The sequence below is a fragment of the Mus musculus genome, chromosome 6, assembly GCF_000001635.26.
Source record: "Mus musculus strain C57BL/6J chromosome 6, GRCm38.p6 C57BL/6J".
Classification (NCBI taxonomy): Eukaryota; Metazoa; Chordata; class Mammalia; order Rodentia; family Muridae; genus Mus; species Mus musculus.
Window position 1 is genome coordinate 98,945,825 of NC_000072.6, and position 21,215 is coordinate 98,967,039.

Consider the following 21,215-nt stretch of genomic DNA (forward strand, 5'->3'; position numbering starts at 1 on the left):
GAAAACCTCTCTTGTCCCAGAGGAAAGACTGGCGGGCACCTGGCGAGGGTTACCTCTCCAAACTGGTATGTTTACACGGGACACACTTTCAACGAAAGGGATTCTCCTTTGCACAGCAGCAAGGTTGGGGGTTTGAAGGAACGCCAGCTGAGCAAGCTACAGGGGTATAAACCTGGTTTGTCCAGTGTAACTCTCAGGAGCATACTGCCACAACTGGAAAGCTGTGTTGCCTGACTTTCTGTTTTAACCTTAAAATTGCAATGGGTTTACTAAGAGGCTACACAGGGCTCCGAGTCACTACAGAGACCAGCAAGAAGTTACGGGACTTAAGTCCACTGTGGAACTGAAGGCACTACAGGGCTGTGCATGATGGACCCGTGGCTCTGGCTCAACAGTGGCCCTGACCGAGGCAGACATGAACTTTTATACAGTGGTAACATTTGGCTGCTTAAAAGATTGAAATGGTCCAGCTGTGGAAACGGAGAGTCTCTGAAGCAGGGTGGAGCAGGATTAATGAACGCCTTCTTTCCTTCTGCTCTACTGCGTTCTTCCTCAGGATTCTCACACACTACTGGAGAGAATGATTCTTCTCTAAAGCCGATCAGGACAAGAAAAGCCCCTTGAGTTTGACAATGCAGAAGAACCTAGTGGTTTTCACCATGTTTATGGAGGTACCCAGTACTTAGACAGCCTCTCCAAAACCCAAGAAACTTCTACAAAGTCTGATGGTGGCCGTCACTTGGCCACCATCAGATTAAGCACAAGTATTATTTCTGGATGGTATTGAAAGTGAGTCCTTTGCTCCAGTGTACTAGAAAGACTCAACTTCAATTCACACAGTTGGAATGTAAGACACTAACTACCCTGCTGTGCAGTAAGTTCCAAAGGAAGAGACGTGAAGAGACCGATGTCATGAAAGGAACATTAACAGAAAACCCCAGGTTTGGTGCTGAGTGGTGGGCTGAGAGCACTCAGCTCTGCTTTTCCAGGTTCAGTTTGAAATATTGACTCCGTACACTACCAGCCCCCAGTGTCCAAGAACAGCAATCTGGGGCATAGTCTTGCTTGACCTTCAACAAGCAGGGGCGGTGTGGTAATCTGCCCTCCCAATGGTGCTAGAGAGCTGAGCATCACACACTTGCAAACCAAGTGCTGATAGTTCAGAGTAGAGGCCAGGGACAGGGCAGAGCAAGATGCCAACGGAGAAGAGCAAAGGCTGACCCCCTTTCCCCTCAGGCCTTAACAAGTGCCCAAATCTGGCCACTGTATTATTTAGCATCGGCTGGAGTTGGGAGGGTCAGGAAATTAGTGTAGAAAGATCCTAAATACAAAGGTTTGATCCTTCGAATGCTGAAAAGCCTGAGCATGGAAAGCCACAGATACCGTTCATAAAAATACACACTCTAAAACCCATGCTCTGAGAGGCCTCATTTCATTCACCGTCCTACAAACTACTCGTGGTTTACAAAGACTGAAAGAGAAGCTTGTCCATCTCTTGACTCAGACTCAAAGTCAATCCACGTGCTTGTATGGCCCTACAGCCTCTGCACCCGCTACTTATGCCCAGCTAATGTCTAAATGAATGCTATAAACATCTCTACCTCTCAGTTATGCTTGCTTCTGGAAAAGATCCCGAGAACAGCTTTTATCCACGCTTATGAATGACACTCAATAAATATTACCAAGAACTTCCACAGGCTTGGAAGCTGAACTAAACCACAGAGCTGCTGTCCTTGAAGCACTTACTGTCAAAAGCAGGCATAAAGCCTGGGCAGCTTCTCTGGGGTCTCACCCTAGATCCTGACTTCTCCTCCTAGCCTAAGAACATTATCCCGTCGCCCCCTGCCAGCTCTGTAAGGAAGTCCGGCAAGTCCTATGGAACCATTCAGCAGTTACGAACCCATCGTTTTGAAAGATCTGAGAGGAACTGGTGAACCCACACACAGAGACATGCCATTAGGTGTGCAAAGAATGTGACTCTTGCAGCTTTCCTATGGGGTTCAATAATACTTGGACCAGTTCTGCCCTTGACAGCAACAATGAAAAAACAGATCCTTCTAGTGCTGGCACGAGACTGGAAGACAGCAACGCAGGCCGAATTTTCTGGATGCTTTTGAATGTAGGTAGGAACTGGGAGTAAACACTGAGCCTGAAGAGAGGTTTACCAGGCTTGGCAAATGACACCGTGATTCACACCCACTGCTGGGCTGTCTCTAATAAGCCACAGAGGAAGCAGCCAATCTCAGCTAATTACCAGATAAAAATGTATTGTAAGGACTCTAATTAGGAGAAGCGGACGGAGGTGATCTAATGATTTAAATGGTGCATTCGACTGACCCCCGCCATGAATGTGCAGTGGTGCACAATGTCGCTGGAATATTTTGTAGAAACAGTAATTTTATTTCAGGGAGGGGAGACAGTAATATTTGTAATGATGGCTATGAGGTAAACTAATTAAAAGACAGTTCCTAGAGGAAAAGGGTGTCTGGGAACAGCTGCGGCCATTCCAAACCCAAGTGCCACGTCTCAATGGAAAAGCTTCAGTCAAGTGGAAAATTTCTGCCTGACCTCTGCCCTGGCTATTAATTTGCAGAAAAACTAATGACACATATACATATTCCCACAAAATTGTTCTAATTGCTAATTTGCCAAAGGAGCCTGGATTCTAAATTAAACATGACTGTAGCCTGTGAGGGAAGAACAAAAAAAAAAACAAAAAAAACTGGGAACTCCAAACAGGGAGCTTTGCCATCCAAGACCATCAGAAGTCCGGACCAACACGTTAATGAGACACAACCCTGGCAGCTGCTGTGCAAGTTCTTAACTTTTAACCGTCTGTCTGGCCATCACGTGTGTGCGTGCGCGTGTGTGTGTGTGCTCGAGCTTGCGTGTGTGTTTCACTCTCAAGGAGAAAAGGTTGAGTAGGGGGGCTACCAAGAAAGATTAAAAAAAAAATACTGTGTTCATATAAAGCCTGTTCTTACCAAGAAGGACTCTACCAAGAACATTGAAAACAGAATAATCATGAGCCCTACCACAAGCCTAGAAGAGCAAACTAGGGTGCTGCAGCGAATGACTCAGTCAGGAAAGAGCTTGCCTAAGGAGGAAGACCGGAGCTCTCACATCCTCAGCATTTCGGGAGTGATGGGTCCGTGCCCTATAATGCCAGCCATGGGAAGGCAAAGACAGGAGGACTCTCAGGGCTTTCTAAGCAAGATGGCCTAGCTAAACAGGCCCTCCGGGCTCAGTGAGAGATCGTGTCTCAAAAAATAAGGTGGGGAAATGATTGAAGAACACATGGGGCACTGACCTCGGATACACATGCCTGCGTGCCCGCACACGCACAGATAAAAGATCAAATCATTGGGAACAGTTTGGGGTAGGTTTCTTTTTTTCCCCTGTTACCTTGAAATATTTATCTTAATTGGAAATTATTGAATCTCTATACAGTCATCAATAAGAAAGGGAAGCCCCTCGATGGTTTATGTTTCTAAGTGTAAGTAAGGTTTTAGAAGAGCGCCCTGGGCATGGCGCAGGAAGGCATCCGACTGGGAGGGTTTCTCTCCCTAATGGAAAGCCCGTTTTTCTCATTGTGCTCATTTTCTATTTAGGAAGAGGTTGCTATGTTTAGAAAAGCTAGTAACGCAGATATTTTTCTCCATGGCAAGTTGCCACGGAGGGGATGATTTCAGCAAAGATAATCTCTTTCAAACTCTGGCCAGGAGCTAAATTCTTATGTCAGTTAAAGTTGCTGCAGGCTTTTAGACTGTAAGTAAAAATACAAACAACTGTGCTATCAAGCCTTTTCAACCTTAGTTTAGTTACTGAAGGACTTTCTTGGAAGCTTCTACCACTGAAACTATCCCAACTATCAGCAGCCCAATGTTACTTTGTTCTTTCTAAAAACAAAAATCAATCTTTAGTTCCTCCACAGCACATTTCCCTCCCGAGTAAGGACAGTGAGTCACTCACATTTTAAAAAATAATAAACAAACAAACCGCTGGTGTGAACCTCGAGACAGAAACTGACTTGCTAGGGAGTATTCCCACAAGAACTTTTTGTTTTGTTTTGTTTTTGTTTGTGCTCTTGCTTCTCATGAAAACAGATTCTGAGAACAAAAGAAAAACCTGAAACCAAAACAGCAGAGGCCAGCGGCACAGAAGGGACTGCAGGCTCGCAGAACTGGTTTCTCTGCTGTTGGCTGGATGGGCCAGAGAGGCTCAGGTCCTGCCCCCACCTGCAACGTTCAGAGACTGCAAGCTGCCTTTGTAGGCATGAATCACCAAGTTCAGACTCCAGGGACAGAGGGCAGGGCAGTGGGTGGCAGAGCAGAGGCCTTTGGAGAGGACTCTGTGCACTGACAGGGAGAGAGGCTTATTCTACAGACTCAGAGGGTGGCATTTCTGGCAGGGACAGGGACAACAAACCTGAGGTGAGGAAGGGGACTTAACAAAACCAGTCTATAAAACAGCTTTTGTGTGCTGCATGTGAGAGCTCCTCTTTATGACAGACAGGCTGCCATTACTGCTCCAAGGCTCCTGCAGCCCACACCTGATCACCCACCCCTTGAAGTTCATGGGATTTTTTTTTTTAAAAAGGGGGGTGGAGTAGAGGGAGCACTCTGTTTTGATAGGAGCTAAAAGCTATTTCAAAACAGTCCTAATTGCTAGAGTTGGAGTCTAGAAGGGAATGTACAGAGGGGAAAATCTCCAGCTGCATTTCACTCCAAAAGTGTATTATAAAGTTTTTCATAAAGCAGTCTCTTCTACCAGTGCTGTAGTTACTTGCCCACCAAATCGCAAAGAATGTGGTTTCTCCAGGCATGGGGAGTAGTTCTCACAAGTGCAGGACCCCCCCCCAGCACCCCTCCCCCCCAAAAAATGAACCTGAAGGTGCTCCCCGATTCCGAGTTATGAAGTGGAATTTCCACTGCACACTCCTAACAAACAGCATGACCAAATGTCTCTGTAAAAAGTCATCAGCCCCTTAATGAAGGCCTAGCATGTTTCCTTTGGTCGCTCTGTGTTGAGTTCTGTCCTCCCCCACCTACAGATCAATCTCAGCCAATCCTTCATGGAGTTAAGTATAGACAGTGTGCTGCTTGCCCTGGGAATGGAACTAGGTTTTGGAACAAAGGAATTGCAGGCTATTTTCTTCCCCCTTGCTGTTGCTTCGCTTTCCGTGGGAAACAGCAGAACTTTAAAATCTTAAACGACAACAAATTTGGCTTCTGTAAACACATGTCAACAACAGCCCTTTCTCTCTGGGCACTCTAGAACTTGCTAGATTCTAGCTAAGCAGGGCCTGGCTGAAATGGCAGTGGATTTCTGAGATTGATTATTCTTTCCACTCCTCTCCGCTGACCCTCACTGAACATGTCCTTCTTCCACTCCCATCCCTCGCTTTCCTTCCAGAGAGTCCAACCCAGCTTCTAGGTTTCAAATGACACGTCATTCCCCCAGGTCACATTTCCTAGTCGCATACAGCATTCTCTATACAGTAAACAGTCTGCATGTGTATGAGTATGTATGAGATACATGCATACACTTATCTGGTAGCTTATCCGCAAGACTCCCAACACCTCCCTGGCAAGTTAGGTCTTTCTCATTTGATCATGCTCGGTCTGTCATGGTGGCCAAGTAACTATCTCAGGACAGAAAGAATTGGTTTCTAAATTTAGGAGTTCCAATTCTGAGGGAAGAGGTGCAATGGCTGTCAGAAGACATGCTGCCCAAGGACCCAAGGCCTGGGATACTGTTCCCATTGGCCATATGCTTCCAGCTCATCGTGGGTTGAGCTCAAAGCCTCATCTATACCCTTGGGCACAGCCTTAAGAATGTGCACATCTTCTAACTATCCACATCTCAAGACACGGAAAATGCATCTCTGGGCTGACATAAGAACCATCTGAGAATGGATTGGCAGCTCTTGGAGGGGATGAACTGGGGGGCAGGGTGGACCACTGGATACGAGAGACTCTTGCCACCCAGATGGCACTCACTGAAGGGCCACAATTGCAGCAAAGCACTCTATCACTTAGTGACTAAGTTTTAAAATGAACACCAAGTTCCCTTTTAAAGAGGAATGGAAAAAGAGACAGCTTCATAAGCCCACTGGCAAGGACGTAACGTGGAAGTCCCCACCTATGGTGAGATGTGAAACTTGGGGACTATTTCTTTCAAACCACAGATTCTAGAATGATACTCATTCAAACGCTCACCAGCCGTTCCATTATTTAGGGAGGAATAAATTAATTACGGGCTGTAGGGAATATTTTGAATGTTAGGATCAGTCACCAGATAGCTCCCAGTCCCTACAGTTGAAAGCATCACAGGGTCTGAAATATGCATGGGCCTTTTTTTTTTCTTTTCTTTTCTTTTGGCAAGGAAGTGAAAATTTATGCAAAACATTACACGTCTATCTTTTATAATTAATTTTCCAATGCCTCACCTATACATATTTTAATAATTCCTGATTTCTAAGATGGTATCTATAATAAAATTTTCTATTTTCCAATAAATGAAAAGGAGGCAGGTTCACTCCGACAACAGAGTGTCACACAATATCTACGTGTCAGGCACCAATTTTTACTTCTTACATGTAAGTTAAAGGATAAGGAATTTATAATGCTGCCTGTGAGGAGAACCACTTTTCATACACAAATGTGATTTTTTTTCCAAAGGGTAATACAACAGTACATTTACATAAACTAATCCAAACAATCTATGTATTTGACAATGGCAAACCTCACACAGACGGCCTATTGTTGGTTTACATCTTGGAGTTCTTTATACTGGCTTGTAGCAGCGCTCTAGCTGTCAAAGGTTTGACTTAGACTCTAAATAAATGGTTATAGAAGTGCTGTGCAGCGATATTGGACTTCTTTGCAAAAGAAAACCTGCTGTGTGTGAATTCAAAAGCTATTAATTTTTCAGTCAAAAATATTCGTGCCTATTTCTTTTAATAAAGAAATACTGTGCTAAGCTACTAAGAGATAATGTTGACTAGTGGTAGAGAATTTTCAATAGAGCAGTTAAAAATAAATTTAGTAGGAGGTCCCCTCCAAAGTTATAATTTTCTAGAATGTAAAACATTTTTTTTCAATACTAATCAAGACAAACCTTCCTTCCCTGTTCATTCCCTCACCCCCGCTGCTTTTCTCTTGTTTATTGGCTACTTAGCAGGTCCACAGGGTGACAGATCATCAAGGGTCCTCTTGTGCCTGGGTGGGCTTACATAAATGGTGTTCCTAGCTAGTCCAAGGCCCATTACCCGCTGAGGATCCCAAGGGACTCTGTAGTTCCATCTTTCTATGTGGATTCCTCCTCGGCCTTGATCCCAAACAAGCCTATTACTCGAGTGTTCCATTCAATCATGACTCTATCATTGATGTCATTAATTCACGGAGGAAGATAGGAACAACCTCATGCTCTCCCTGATGCTAGGTGTGAGTGAAGATGCAGGCAGCCTCTTCCTCCTAGGGGGAGCACTTCACTAAAGCCCTGGAGGACTTCCAGAGAGGTCCAAGACAATCACTCCCCTTTGCCAATGGTCATGACTCTTTTAGAAGTCAGGCAAATCATTTCAGGGCAGCACTCGGGGCAGCTTGCTCAGCTGGGTCCATGTCTTCCCAGCGCTCTTCTGAAAAGAAGGGACAGGTGGGAACAGCTCCTAATGCTTTGCCCCATGCCCCGACCCCTGCTTCCTCTTTTGGTAGCTTAGTCATCTGGTCCTGCAGCCATTTACTGTGGAATACATGGTAGCTAAGATTCTTCCCCAGTAAAAATGGACGCATGGAGTGTTTAATGATTTTATGTCCTGTATCTCAGTAATGTGTTCTGCTTCAGACATTAATTCTGTCTGCCAACTGCATCTTGGCAGGCTACCATATTTACTGGGTTAATAGTCTGACTCCGTTTTATTTCTATCACCATGCATCATACATATAGGGGTGTGTGTTTGCTTTATTTATAGAAAAAAAAATCAGTCAAAACAGATAAACCAATACTTTGCCATTATGCTGCATCATTGCATGTTGATTAAAATTGCTGCTACTAACTATAGATTGTCAACGCTCAATTAATTTTCACACAGGAACTCCCTGCAAAATCAAATAAAGTCAGCGTACCTTTAAATTTTACAAATCTTAAAATCAGGAACCAAGGCATGGCCTCCGTTTTAAATAATCAGCTAAAGCTACTAGGAGATGTTCAGCAATGTACATGAGTGATACCAGCGTTGATGTCAGCTCATGGTGAAGAATGGAGCCCGAGGCAGGAGTTTTGCAAAGGAGACTCCTCAAAACATCATGTCTGTGTTGCCCCAGGTCTCTGCCTAGCTTCCCGCTGGTCTCCCCATGAAAGGCCCAAAGAGTCAAGTGGGGGAAGGGCTTTGGCATCCACATCTGCCCTAGGAGGTATTCCTGCAGTCCTTTGAGGTGGGGGGCAGAGAGGGAATGCCACCAGGCCATTCCCCCTGGTGGGGACAGTACTTACGGGCTGAGGGGCAGCTTTGGGTTCTGTAGACTTCACATGCAGGTGGGTCATCATGGCTTGCAGGCGCTCTTTGTCTTTTGCAAGCTGATGGGAAGAGAAGACTTTGTTATGTCATCAAATACAGATGTGTGACTCCTTTGAACACCCCAAACTATGAATGTCCCAACTAACTACTGCACCACAGCACATCATTTTTATTGCTTCATCATCTGAAACCTATAGGACCCCTGCCAAAGTCCAGGTAACCGGAGGTGTTGATGTGAGATTTCCCAACACAAGGTGTATTAGACTTTAACTGGCACGTTCTAGACCTGCTGGCACCAAGGAGTCCCGGGGAACACGGACAGCTCAAAGGCAAGCATGAATCATGCCCATTAGCCAAGCTGAATCATGACGAGGCCATGGCAAGATGAGCAGCTAGCTCACACTCATAAATTCATCTGTTGTGGTTGTGGACAAACTCATGGATACCTGGATACACTTGTGGAAAGTTAGCTGAGTCTGTCTTGCTGGCAGGAGCAGGGATACCAGAACTGAGGGGGTTCCCATCTTTAGGTGAGCAATAAGAACATCTGTTTCAGGGGTTCAACATCAAGTACCCCACTAGATGCTTCCTTAATAATCCCAGTATCTTTACTTCATAAAAAAGTTATTTTCTGCTAGGCGTGGTGGCGCACGCCTTTAATCCCAGCACTCAGGAGGCAGAGGCAGGCGGATCTCTGAGTTCGAGGCCAGCCTGGTCTACAGAGTGAGTTCTAGGTCAGCCAGGGCTACACAGAGAAACCCTGTCTCAAAGGAAAAAAAAAAGTTATCTTCTGATGTTATAGATATTTCAAACGGGATGGGCAGAGCAGACATTCACTGTTCATTAGGTGCTAGAACCTTTATGCTGGCTTTGGACCAGTCTGATACAGTGATAACTTTGGTACATCACAAGAAAGCTGGGGCAAGGACCTCCAATGATGACTCTCAGGTAAGTGGAGAAGGATATGGCCTCCAAAACAAAAACCAAAAAACCAAAAAAACAACAACAACAAAAAGTGAAGCTGAGGAGACAGATGTAGCATTAAGGGACAATGTGGACATAGGAAGGGGAGGAGTATTTCTACATACATGTGTGCATCTTCCAAAGCTTTATAGTGTGTCAAAAACAAAGCCTTAGGAGCAAGGTGAGGAACTTACTTATCCCTTTAGTATCTCATAGTTGACTTTAAATCTTTAGAAAGCCCAGGTTATTTTTTTTTTTTGAGCCTTAAAATTATGCCCAAATTAAATCTACTTCACATTTTTAGCCAAGTTATTTCCGGTGGTGGGGAGATGGGAAGTAGGGGCTCAGAGTCAGGGGAGAGCAGAGAAGGGGGATGGGACGCAATGGCAGAGGAAAACACGTCTCTATGTCTTCCCTACCGGCTGGCTCAGTCAACAGCCATATCACATTTGAGTTTTTATTTCTTTCTATTCCCTTGTGGTTTGGGAAGGAATAAATGAGGAGGAAGGGGGGAGTGCTTTACAGTGTTAGCATTTATCTTTCAACAAACAGGAAATGAAAGCGCTGCCATATTAGGACCTACATGATGCTACCCACCCTCTGTTTCTCGGTGCATTATTGAACTGCCAAACTAAGTCTCTAAACACATAATGCCAAAGGAATTTGGGTTTTCAGAGTGGCGCAGACAAAACAATTAAAGCGTGGGGAATAGCATTTTTCTATGGTTATTCATTTTTTTCTTTTTACATTAAGTGCCCTAAAGTGTTTTTGTTTGTTTGTTTTGTGGGGTTTTTTTCTGGAGACACACTAAAACGAAAATACTCTTCTGCCGTGTTTTTTGCTTTATTTTATTTTTTAAGTTTGTTTTGAAAACTAGGATGGGGCAGAAAGGAATTAAGTCACGCATCATGCATGCCACTCTTTCTAAAACCGTGAAGTAAGTAGACTGCCCATGCCGAACAACACAAATTAAAGGGTGAGAGGTGGTATTTATGGAAGAGTCTGCTGAATATTAATTTTGACTTAATTTGGGGGTAAACATCTCCGATGTAGCAATTACAAGGAATAAGTAGTGTGGAAAGAGGAAAAAATCTAAAGGCCAAGCATGGGGGCGCCATCCTCTCGGTATCCACCAAGTCTGACCTTCCAGCAGACAGGACCAACTACAATGTGGACACAAGCCACATCCACACCCTGAAGTTAAGTGACTGAGCTAAGATCACATTCCCCGAACTCCTCCAAGCCATCCACATTCCCTGGGTCTTTTCCTTCCATAGTGTGAGAACACCGAGTATGACCGGAGGGAGCACACCCTTGGTATAACTCCCTCTGCCCTAATGCTTTCCCCAGTGGGTGGCACACAAGCAGGAGAGTGAGTCCCCTTAGAGGGCGCTCCTGAGCAGGGAGGGGGTCACTGGAATTACCCAGTCTGTATACCAACTCTCTTGAAAGGCAGCAGAGTGGAAGCAGGTAACAGATACACTCTCCTGTGCTGTGTCAAATTCTGGCCTCAGAGCAGTCTGTAATCCTTCGGAGCACTTCATTTTTTCTTCTAAATATGGAATCCTCGTCTCTGAACTCGCAGGGTTGTTCTGAGCTTGAGTTCCGCACAGAGCAAGCTCAGTGCTGCTAATGAATGCTTCATGGAGGTTAAAAATACCTGCTGCAATTTTTTTTTTTTTTAAGGAGAAATTAAATCAGTCTAGTCTACACTGGCTGGGTATATCTTTGGAATCAGGATCCACACAATGGGGTGTAATGGAGTCAGCTGGGAGTCTGGGTGGGAAGAGAAGGCCCATGTCTTAAAGACGAGAATAAGGCAGGAAGTGTGGGAAGATGGGGTCTAAGGCTGACAGACTTATCTCGGGGCCTCACTCTGTCCTGGGCAAACAATTATTCTCTATTGGTTGATAGTCACACCCTCTTCTATTAGCCAAGCCTCAAACTGGGTTTTTCAGAGAGACAAAGTTGTGGACGCTCAGAACTCATACATTGCTCAAACACCACTCATTAATGCCAAATTTATGGTGTTCCACTCAGTGTCTGCAAAGACAAAAGCCAGGCATGAGAGCCACCAGCTACCGCATGCCAGAGAGAAGGGAGCAGAGTTTGCGGTTCCTTCACCATTCTCCTCCTATCTGCTGTTGGGAGGACTTTGTAAGGGCACCCTCGTAATTCCTACTAGTGACACATAGGGCTCTACTGAAACGAGTGTCCCTAATGTAAGAGCACTGCAGTTATTAGGGACCAGTAAGTTATCTGCCTGGACAGATAATAAGGCTCTGGGTCCACTTGATTTATGTTCTTTAATTGGGGAAACTGAGGCACAGAGGATGAACACCTGTGAGGCCATGAAGCCAAGAAAGGACAAGAGTAAAACTAGAGACCTGCTTTATAACGAACGCTAGGTGTGACATTATCCAGACAGTCTGATCTTCAGACTCCCTTGGTACCGTCCCTGAATTGGGGGCGGGGAGAATCTTCCATATATCACTCTTCACCCTGATTAATGGCACCACTCTGATAAAGGAGTTGGGATTGGCAGTGACAGCAGGCACCTCACCTGAGGAGCTGGTGGGACTGAGATGTTCCCAAGGAGCCTGCTAACCAACCTCTCAAGACAGCAAACAGGAAGCCTGGGTTTGTGTGAGGGCCACAACAGCCCAAGTGAATGCAAGGGAGACTGGGTGACGCCGTTCTCGAGTGGACTTCACCAGAGACTATCTCACTTCCAAAGCCAGCTTTTACGTACGGTGACCCAACAGTCGGACTGTCTGTGTCTGACTGTGGCAGAAGGTACACAGTTACACTGCTCCCCGAGCTGCACGTGACCAAAGCGAAAAGGAACAAGGGCTCAGAAGTAAAATCCACATAGCCTAAACAGGAGTCTCTGGAAAGAAGGACCACAACTCCTCCACCAACCTGGTCAGTGACCGAACAGTAACTCTGCATCCATCCACTCCACCGCCATTTGCGTTCTTTCTGAATTCAGCACCAGGACAAACTTGTAAAGATTTCTTGACCATCAACTACCATGTTCAGTGACCCACACCTCACTTCACCCCAACTCAAGAATTTCCCTGCTTTTATTGTGTTCTGTCGCCATTTTAACATTCTTCACATGTTGTTACTAAAGACTCTCTTGACATTTAAAGCAGACACATACTAATACTCAAGTCATAGTCTTGGAATCCTAATGCCTGCAGACTTAGGCAGGATTTTAAATTATGAAAAATAAGTGTCTCGGGTTTTCAAAGGAGGATGTGCAAGTGAGAAACCCAGACGCTCCCTCTCCCCTCGCCTGGCTCCAGCCTCAAAGCCACGGCCACAGGAGGTCACCAGTAATGTTAGGCCTTTGCTGTCCCCGACACTCTCTGAGGTTCTGTTGGGGCCGCTGCTATGTCCCGAGCATGGCCACAAATGGGGTTAGAAAGGGCCAAAGGGGGACACATTACAGATAATATATTTGCTAAAGTCTAGGAAGCTGGTGTGATTACAAATAGCCCTGCTAATGGCGGGTAATCACATGCAAAGCCCATACTGTAATTAATTTGTGTTAGGATTAATGTCTCCCCCTGCTACTGAAACCTGTATAGTCTTCTCTCTGCTGACATTTCCATACAGCTTACAGTTCCCAGTGTGGACACGTTGCCAAACTTCCCAGCGCTTCCAGAGTCACTGGGCAGGGTCCCCTGGGAGGGAGCTCTCGAAGACAGGCAAGGAACACATAAATAAGCATCCTAGACCAGATGTTAAATCTAGTAACTGGCTGCTAGGTGGGTAAGCTCAGATCCTCTGGGGAAAGGAAGGGACCGCAGGCAGCAGCACCAGCAATAACATGGTAACCAGGCTGGTTCACCCCTTGCTTGAAGCAGATGAATACAATGTTCTAAGCCAGTGGTTCTAAGCTGTGGGTAGCAACACCTTTGCATATCAGATATTTACACTGTAATTCAAAGCAGTAGCAAAATTATAGCTATGAGGGGCAACAAAAAATAATTGTATAGTTGAGGGTCACCAAAAATGTGAGAAAGTATATATTCAATGGCCGCAGCCCTAAGAAGGTTGAGAACCACTGCACTAAGCAATCTCAGATCCCCACAGGCAGAATGCTACCCTTGGGAACCATGGAGACACATTACTATGAGCACACCCAGTAGATACAACCACATACCGATTTCCATTCCTTATATAAAAACAAACAAGAATAAGGGGAAGTGGCCAAGCGTCCTTAACAGGGGGGTTGATAAACTGTGGGTACAAAACCGCAGGGACAGTGACTTGTATGTGAGAAGTCCAGCAGCCAGCCAAGAGATGTCCGGCTCCTCTCTGAGCTCTGTACAAGCAGGACACAGACCAGTGGACAATGCCTCCCACAGGGGCAGCCGGGGGAGCTTACTCTACCTTAGTTGGGATTGCCTCATCTTTTAAACTTTTCTTCTAACCTAGGAGGGCAGGCTGGGATGACTGGTCACTCTGGTGTTGCTCAGCTAGACCAAATTTTAAAAAGAACTGTCTTCTTAGGCTCTCTGTCTCCTCTATACAATCTGGGCCCATTCTTGGGTGGCTGCCTTGATCTGGAGCTTCCTTGCTCATAGCCTCTGGCATTGTCTGGGGCATGGGCACCTAAAAGTATTGGAGGCATGCTAGCCCTCCTTCCCTACTGTTAATACAGCAGGGGCCCCTGCTCGTTTCCATCCAGTGCTTCAGGATAGTCAGTACACAGTATAGTCAGTACTCGGGAAGTAGTGACGGCCACATGAAATCTAATTACTGACATAATCTTCTATGCCCACCCTTTTAAACAGAGTCCTCCTTTTCCCGCTTGTTTGCAGAGTGTGAGTGTGTGTGTGTGTGTGTGTTGGGATGGAACCAAGGCTCAGTACATGTAACTCTGCACCGTCTGAGCTATATCCCCAGCCCTCATCTGCTTTCAGTACCAACTTAGGGGTTTGAGGGTCTAGGGGGGAAGCCCATCCAGAAACGGCCCTGTGGCACACAATGAAAACAATCATCTCCAGACATTTTCTTTTTTAATTCAAAAGACATACCCTACTGTAGAGGATGAGAAGTGGCTAATGTGGCCGTGCCTTCTGAATATATTCCCAAGAGGCCAGCACTGCTGGGCTTTCTTTTGGCCTGTGATTTTCAGTATTTCCTTCTCCAAAGGTGGAATTATGTCTTGTGCACGTCTTTGTGTGTGTGTGTGTGTGTGTGTGTGTGTGTGTGTGTCTGTGTGTGTGTCTGTGTGTGTGTTATCTCATCCACAGCTTAAAGGGTGAACAAACTGATAACGCATGTCACCAGCCGGGGTCACCGGTTAAAATACTATGAATGTGCCCACTCAGTTTCATACCTGGTAGGCAGTGGGTGTCAAGGCCTCCCAGAGGCATCCCGTGACCCTCGACTCTCCTGACCGTGCTCCATGGGGTAAGCTGTCCTTACTTTTAAAGCTTTCCTAGTTCCTGCACCAGGGTCCCTCGCTCCTGGCAGAGGCAGGGTGGAGGGAAAGCTGTTCATTTCATAACCCATGTTAAGACCACAATTTTAACCTCGGCAAATCCATCTTACGTTTTTATATATCATTTTATATGTCATTCAAAGAGAATATTTAACAGATGGAATAATAAAGAATACTACCATCTGACCTGAACAAAAAGTCCTTGACTCAAATGACTTTTGTGGTCCATGTTCTCTTGCTATGACATGTCTACATTTTCTCAGATGTCCTCCCAGGGTTCATAATGTTTGGTTCCTAAGTAATAGCTGGGGTTGACCCATATCTACTCCATTGGTAAAGACATTCTAACTGGATTTTAAATAGCGAAACAAGGAAAGAAATGTTGAAAAGTCACAGATCAGCAGCTCTGAGACATTCTGACTCTCTTTTCCTCTCACTAAGACCAGTTCAAGGGCAAACTGGGAATGGGATTGACCAACCCTTTTCTTCATTGGTAAGAAAACATTCATTATGTATTTAAAGATGCATACCTCCCTTGCTTGGTAGTTAATATGTTGGCAGACACATGGCCCTTGTGGGTCCAGGCATATTTTACCTACATGGATATAGGGAAACTCATGTCCAGTGCTGGTAAGAGAGTCTCCAAAGCTTTTGCATTGGATTGGAGTAGAGCCCTGCAGTAAGGACTCCAGGAGGGAAACATCTGTAGCCATTACCTCTCAAGGCTAACAGAGGTTCATTTCTTTAGATGGCTGCAAGTGATGGAGTAGAGACCCGAGGATCCTGTTCTGGGTAACACTATGGACCGAGGGTACTGTTGGGTACACAGGACAGCACCGAAGTGGCCTTTGCCAGCTTCAGTTCCTTGGGTTTGACTCGTCTGTCTAGTTCTATAAAGCCTTTATTATCCTTTGGCTTAGAAAGGAACTCTCACGTGTGAGCCCGTGTGAGATAGGGGCACACGAGTGGCCTCTACCTCTCCTAGCACAAAGCAGGTGAGTGAGGCAGCAGGCTACGGAAATACAGCATCAGTTTTTTTTGGAACTGTCGGAACCATCACCGTCCTTTGCCACGGCACTACAAATATTTCTCAAGTTTACACCTTAATAACTAGCAATTTTATAATTAACTCCGAGAAACTAAGACGTTCAGGAATTCCCTGGACTGGGAAAGAAATGCCCTAAGCGAAAAGAAGCAATTCCTTGGACCAATGCTGGGCAGGCTTTCTCCTCTAGATTAGACGCTGCCCCAGCCCGTGGTTGAGAACGGGAGATCACGTACGAGTACAGGGAACAGCAATGAGAAGCTGTCTGTGTCCAAGTCGGTCTCCCCCAAGTATTCTCACAGGCCCCTGCCTGCCCCCACTGCTCTGCTTTTATGGGTACTGCAATCTGTAGTTAAGTACATTAAAGTGGACGTTCTCAGGCGGAGTGTGGTGAGCACGCTTATAATCCCAATACTCAAGAGGTGGAGGCAGTCAGCCTGCCATGAGTTCAAGGCCAGCTTGGACTATACAGTGACAACTTGTCCCTTGAATCAAAAACGAGAGAAAATAGTAGTACGTTCACCAAAATAAAAATAAATCAACAAAAAATATGGAAATAATGAAATTTATACAAGTGGCTAGCAGATAAGGAATCCAGCTTTAAGCACTTTTGCTCAGTGTCCCCAAAGCTACTAATGTTGCTAGGCTTGCGATCCAAACTCTCTTTCTTCTAGTCCGCAGGAGAGCTGTGAATTCTCAGGCAAACTCAAACTGGGAGTGCAGCTCAGGGGTAGACAGCTGACCAGCTGACTTAATCCCCAGCACCAGCTGACTAGACTTAATCGCCAGCACCACAGAAACAAGTCAAATAGGAATGACTCAACGTTTCGATTGCCTGATGGAAGAACTAAGCTAGTTTTGGCTGGTCCCTTTCTAGTCCTGGAACACTCCTTTGGGTACCTTTCTGCTGTTGTGAAGAACCCAGGTCAACTAATTGCCCAGCCAATGGCAGTCCTGCTTGTTATCTATGAGGTATTTTGTCATGCTTTGTTTTTTATTTGAGACAGGGTATTGCTACCTAGCTCTGGCTAGCCTGGAACTCTGTGTACACCAGGCCGGCTTTGAACTCCCAAAGATCCAGCTGCTTTTGCCTCCTGAGGGCTGGTATTAAGGTTATGCACCTCCAGCCCAGCTCACTCATGGTTTTGGAAGATTTATTTATTTTATTTATAATTCGTGTGTGTGTGTGTGTGTGTGGCGCGTGAGTTTATGTACACCGTGTATGCAAAGGTGCCCGCGGGGCTAGAGGAACGTGTCAGATCCCCTGTAGCTGCAGTTCCAGACAGTTGTGAGCCGTCACGTGGATACTGGGAATCTCCATCCTTTGGAAGGGCCATTAAGAGCTCTTAACTGCTGAGGCACTGTCTAGCTTCCCACGTGCCATCTATTTTATAGTTCAATTTTCCTTGTAGAATACAAGAAACAGGAAGGCAGCTTTACCCACTTCTAACCATTACCATCCTTCACAGAGCCTCCAAAGAGGGCTGCCCTCTGCAAGGAGATGAATAAACGAGCCAGTATCCCTCAATCAAAGGTGGGCAAGCGCTTGTCTTATGAAGTTGCTGGGATGTTGCCCTGACTGATGTAGAACTGAAGGTTTTACACGTTATGGCTGAGGAGGCATATGGAGGGGTAGGCAGAGCTGTAGACAGCCAGGAACCCCGGTGGGGGGGGGGGAGTGGAACAAGTGACTAATATAAGGACATTTCTCATCCCCTGACAGAGGTTGTTTGGCAAACTTCTACAATGGCCATGCAGTGAATGTGGTCAGCTTTGTAGCCCATCGGGCTTCTGGTGCAATTACCAGGTTCTATCTCCATGGAGTGCGAACAATTGCACGTTATAGGTGAACGGGCTTTGCCCTGTCTGTGTCTCAGTATAACGCAATGTACACACAATGGAATGTGATTTTCACCTCTCATGGACGGTCTCTCTCCCTGACCACTTTGTCATACTGTGCTAACTCCTAGGAAGCTCCATGCACCCCTCGTATCCACACTCTTAAGCCAAGAAGAAATGGGGCCCGCAGGACCGCCGTGCTCACCATGCCTCTTCTCTATGAAAGCAACTCTCAGTCAAAACTCGGTGACTTCCCAGGTAGCTATAAGCACCTGGCTGACTTCCATCCAGATCAGCTTTGTTTCTATCACCTACTGAAAAGCCTGCCTTTGGTTTGATCGAGGCCGAAGGCTGCAATCTCAGAGCACGTGAAAACTGAAAACAGTCCAGCCTTCCTCTTATCCATTTCTAGTCCTATGCAGCACCCACCCAAAATCATCAGAGGGCCTGCCAGGAGATAACAGCCTGGCTGACCGATGGGCTCACTCTGCCCATCCTCCCACCCTTCTCTGTGGAGAGTGTCTAATAACTGATGAGGCTGATAAGGTTTATTCCCAGTTCCCTAATAACTAACAGTGGCCCACAATCAACCACGCAGACAGGAAGACCTACCTGGGCAAACTGTGACAACTCCAACAACTTATTTATGCCTGTCATAGGAATTTAATCTCATAGCGCATAAATCAATCTAGAGACATACATCATTTTGAAACCACCACCAATAAACATATAGATATTCAGGCCATAAGGTATCTATTCAGTGGAATCCACATTTGCAAAGTCTGACTTTTAAACAGATGTGGGGAGTGGGTTAATCCTACCTGCTTTTCTTCTCTACAGATATGCTCAGGTTAAATATGCTTCTGAAAACTGGTTTTATGCTATGTTCTAAGCTTGTACAAACATCTCACTATTTTTGTTAAGTTTATATTTGCCCTCTGAATGGAAAATATTAACAAGCTCAAGAAAATAACTCATGAGAAAAAAGTATCCTAGCAGAATTGTAGTTTCTCATATAAGACAGCTTTTTTTTTTCTTTTTTTCTTTTTTTCTTTTTTTTAAAGAAAATCCTTTCTGTCCTAAAAAGTCACAACACAAAGTTTAAGTGTGTTTGGGCTGATTTTTCTCTGCAACTATTTGAAGCTGTAAATGACTTAACTCAGTAAAACTCCAAATGTAATTATCTTCTGTACTTAGCCTAGGGCTCTCCATATATCTCGGCATTGCTGCCTTGCATACAAAATAGGCTTTTCCATGGCTGGTACCAATATAATGTACAACATTGTTTTAATTTCCCCTCGTCGGCTAACCTCTTGCCTACACTGGACCGGCTGGGGGACGAAGCGTCCCGAGTCATCAACCACTCAAAAGCGTTCTGGAACTCAGTTGCATAAATGGGGTTTGCGGGTCAGGCTTTTGCAACCGTGCATTTTCATAATCTCCATTTCTGACCCAATTTTTACTTTCAGAAACTAATTTTCGATTAATTACACCAAAAGGGGGGATTACTGTTAAAATATGGAGGTGCATCCACAAGTCCTACCAACAAGTCCAACACACATTTAAAATGTCCCCAGCTCCCTCTGGAGTTCATTCTCCAGTCATAAAATACACTCAATATAGCCCAGAGCATTTCCCAAAACCATGTTGCAGATATGGCAGACATACATACAGCATATGCATCATGTATTAATATGTGTTTTTGTACTTGAAATATATAGTGAACACAATTACTCTCAGGGACAGGAAAGAGACAAGGGACCAAGGCCAAACAGGGACTGAATGTTCCGATGGCTCACACGTGGCTCGGAACACACACGTCTGTGGGTTCACTCGCCCATCCCAATCTCACACACTCATCTTCTGCCCGCTCCCGCACATGTTCCCTCAGACTCACTCCCTTTAGCTCCACTTCAACATCATTAGCAACTTCTGGGAGGTACAGCAACAACAGATGACCAGAAAGTGGGACTGACAAGAGATGAGAGGGAGAGGGAGAGGGAGAGGAGAGAGGGAGAGGAGAGAGAGAGGAGAGAAAGAGAGGAGAGAGGGAGAGGAGAGAGAGAGGAGAGAGAGAGAGAGAGGAGAGAGGGAGAGGAGAGAGGGAGAGGAGAGAGAGAGAAGAGAGAGGGAGAGGAGAGAGAGAGGGGAGAGAGAGAGGAGAGAGAGCTGCTTAGAGCCTAGAAAGGTGTGTCAGTCCCACAGAGTTCGATGAAGCTAAGCTTCCCCAGATAATAATTTAAAAAAAACAGGTTACAATTATAAGATCAAATGGACAACAGGCTGTGGGGTTTCCATCAGAGAATGCGAACACTGCAGAGGGGTAGGAGCTGAGGAATACTCAAGAAATATTAGAAAGAAATGTGGCTTTACCTGTAGCTCTAACTGCTGTACAACCTGCATTTGTACTCTACATTGAGCTGTGCTTCTATCGTCCAGCGCATGCTCACTGTTGAGATGTCTGCAACAATACATAGAAAACTGGTAAGTGAAATGGAAAAACAAAAATGAAAAAAAAAAAAACAAGTTACCAGGATGCTTATGCAGGAGCAGCGGGTCTCGTCGTGGGGGGGGGGGGGGACACCCGTGTAGGAGGGGGTGGCTGGCCCTTGCTCACCTCTCCCACCTGTTCATACCACCATCATCCCACAGAATTGGACACACGGTTATCACCACAGGGAAACATTGTGCCGGGTATCTGGAGGGAGCCATGGACTCATAAATTTGAAAGCAGAGACTAAGTCAGGGCAGTGGTGGCTCCAAGGCAAGGCCTCCTGGGTGCTTCAGACTTTTGTAAGGGTCTGGACAGAATCGTCTGGCCGCAAGAATACTGGTTTTCCAGAAAAGATGTCATGTCCTTACACTGACAATGTGTCACGTTTGTGTGAAAAGAAGAGATGGTCAAAGAGTGAAAAGCCAGCCCAGACACGTAAGACCGGAACCCATAGGTGTAGAATCTGTACCAGGCAGGGAGACACACACAGTGACCCAGGGCAGTGCTGCCCAGTGCCCTGACTGTCAAGAGTTTCACTCCCTGGACCATGGATGATGCTGGTCCCATGCTGAGTATGCCTGTCTTGTGGTCCTTTCAGTGTTTATTCGACTTTACAACAGGGAAAAGGCTAACACAGTAAAAATTCAATCATTTCTAACATATGCAGGAACTCTGGTAATCAGAGGGCTGAATCACTGCCTAAAATCTCAAAAATAAAAATTCATGGACCCGAGTTACTCAATCCTTTCTCATTAGGGAGGGAGAGGGAGGGGAAGGGGCAGGGGGGAAGGGGGAGAGGAAGAGAGAATATAAATAAAAATAATGTGCCTTAAATTCTACTAACATGGACTCTCATAAAATTTAGGCCAAAAACTATCCACGTCAAATGTCT

The 21,215-nt window shown here is 45.5% G+C and overlaps 1 protein-coding gene across 41 annotated transcripts in view; it reads right to left on the minus strand.

Moving 5' to 3' along the window:
* Foxp1 (forkhead box P1) overlaps positions 1-21,215 on the minus strand; it is a 597,405-nt gene that overhangs the window by 20,483 nt on the left and 555,707 nt on the right. For all 41 annotated transcript variants that reach the window (XR_003956146.1, XM_006505316.4, XM_030255064.1 and 38 more), the window contains 2 exons: positions 20,203-20,290; positions 8,497-8,580 (listed from right to left, as the gene is read on the minus strand). Coding sequence is in view for 40 of the 41 variants with exons in the window: in XM_006505316.4 (XP_006505379.1) it covers positions 8,497-8,580; positions 20,203-20,290 (172 nt within the window). In the remaining variant the exon portion in view is untranslated. The remainder of the gene's footprint in view (positions 1-8,496; positions 8,581-20,202; positions 20,291-21,215) is intronic.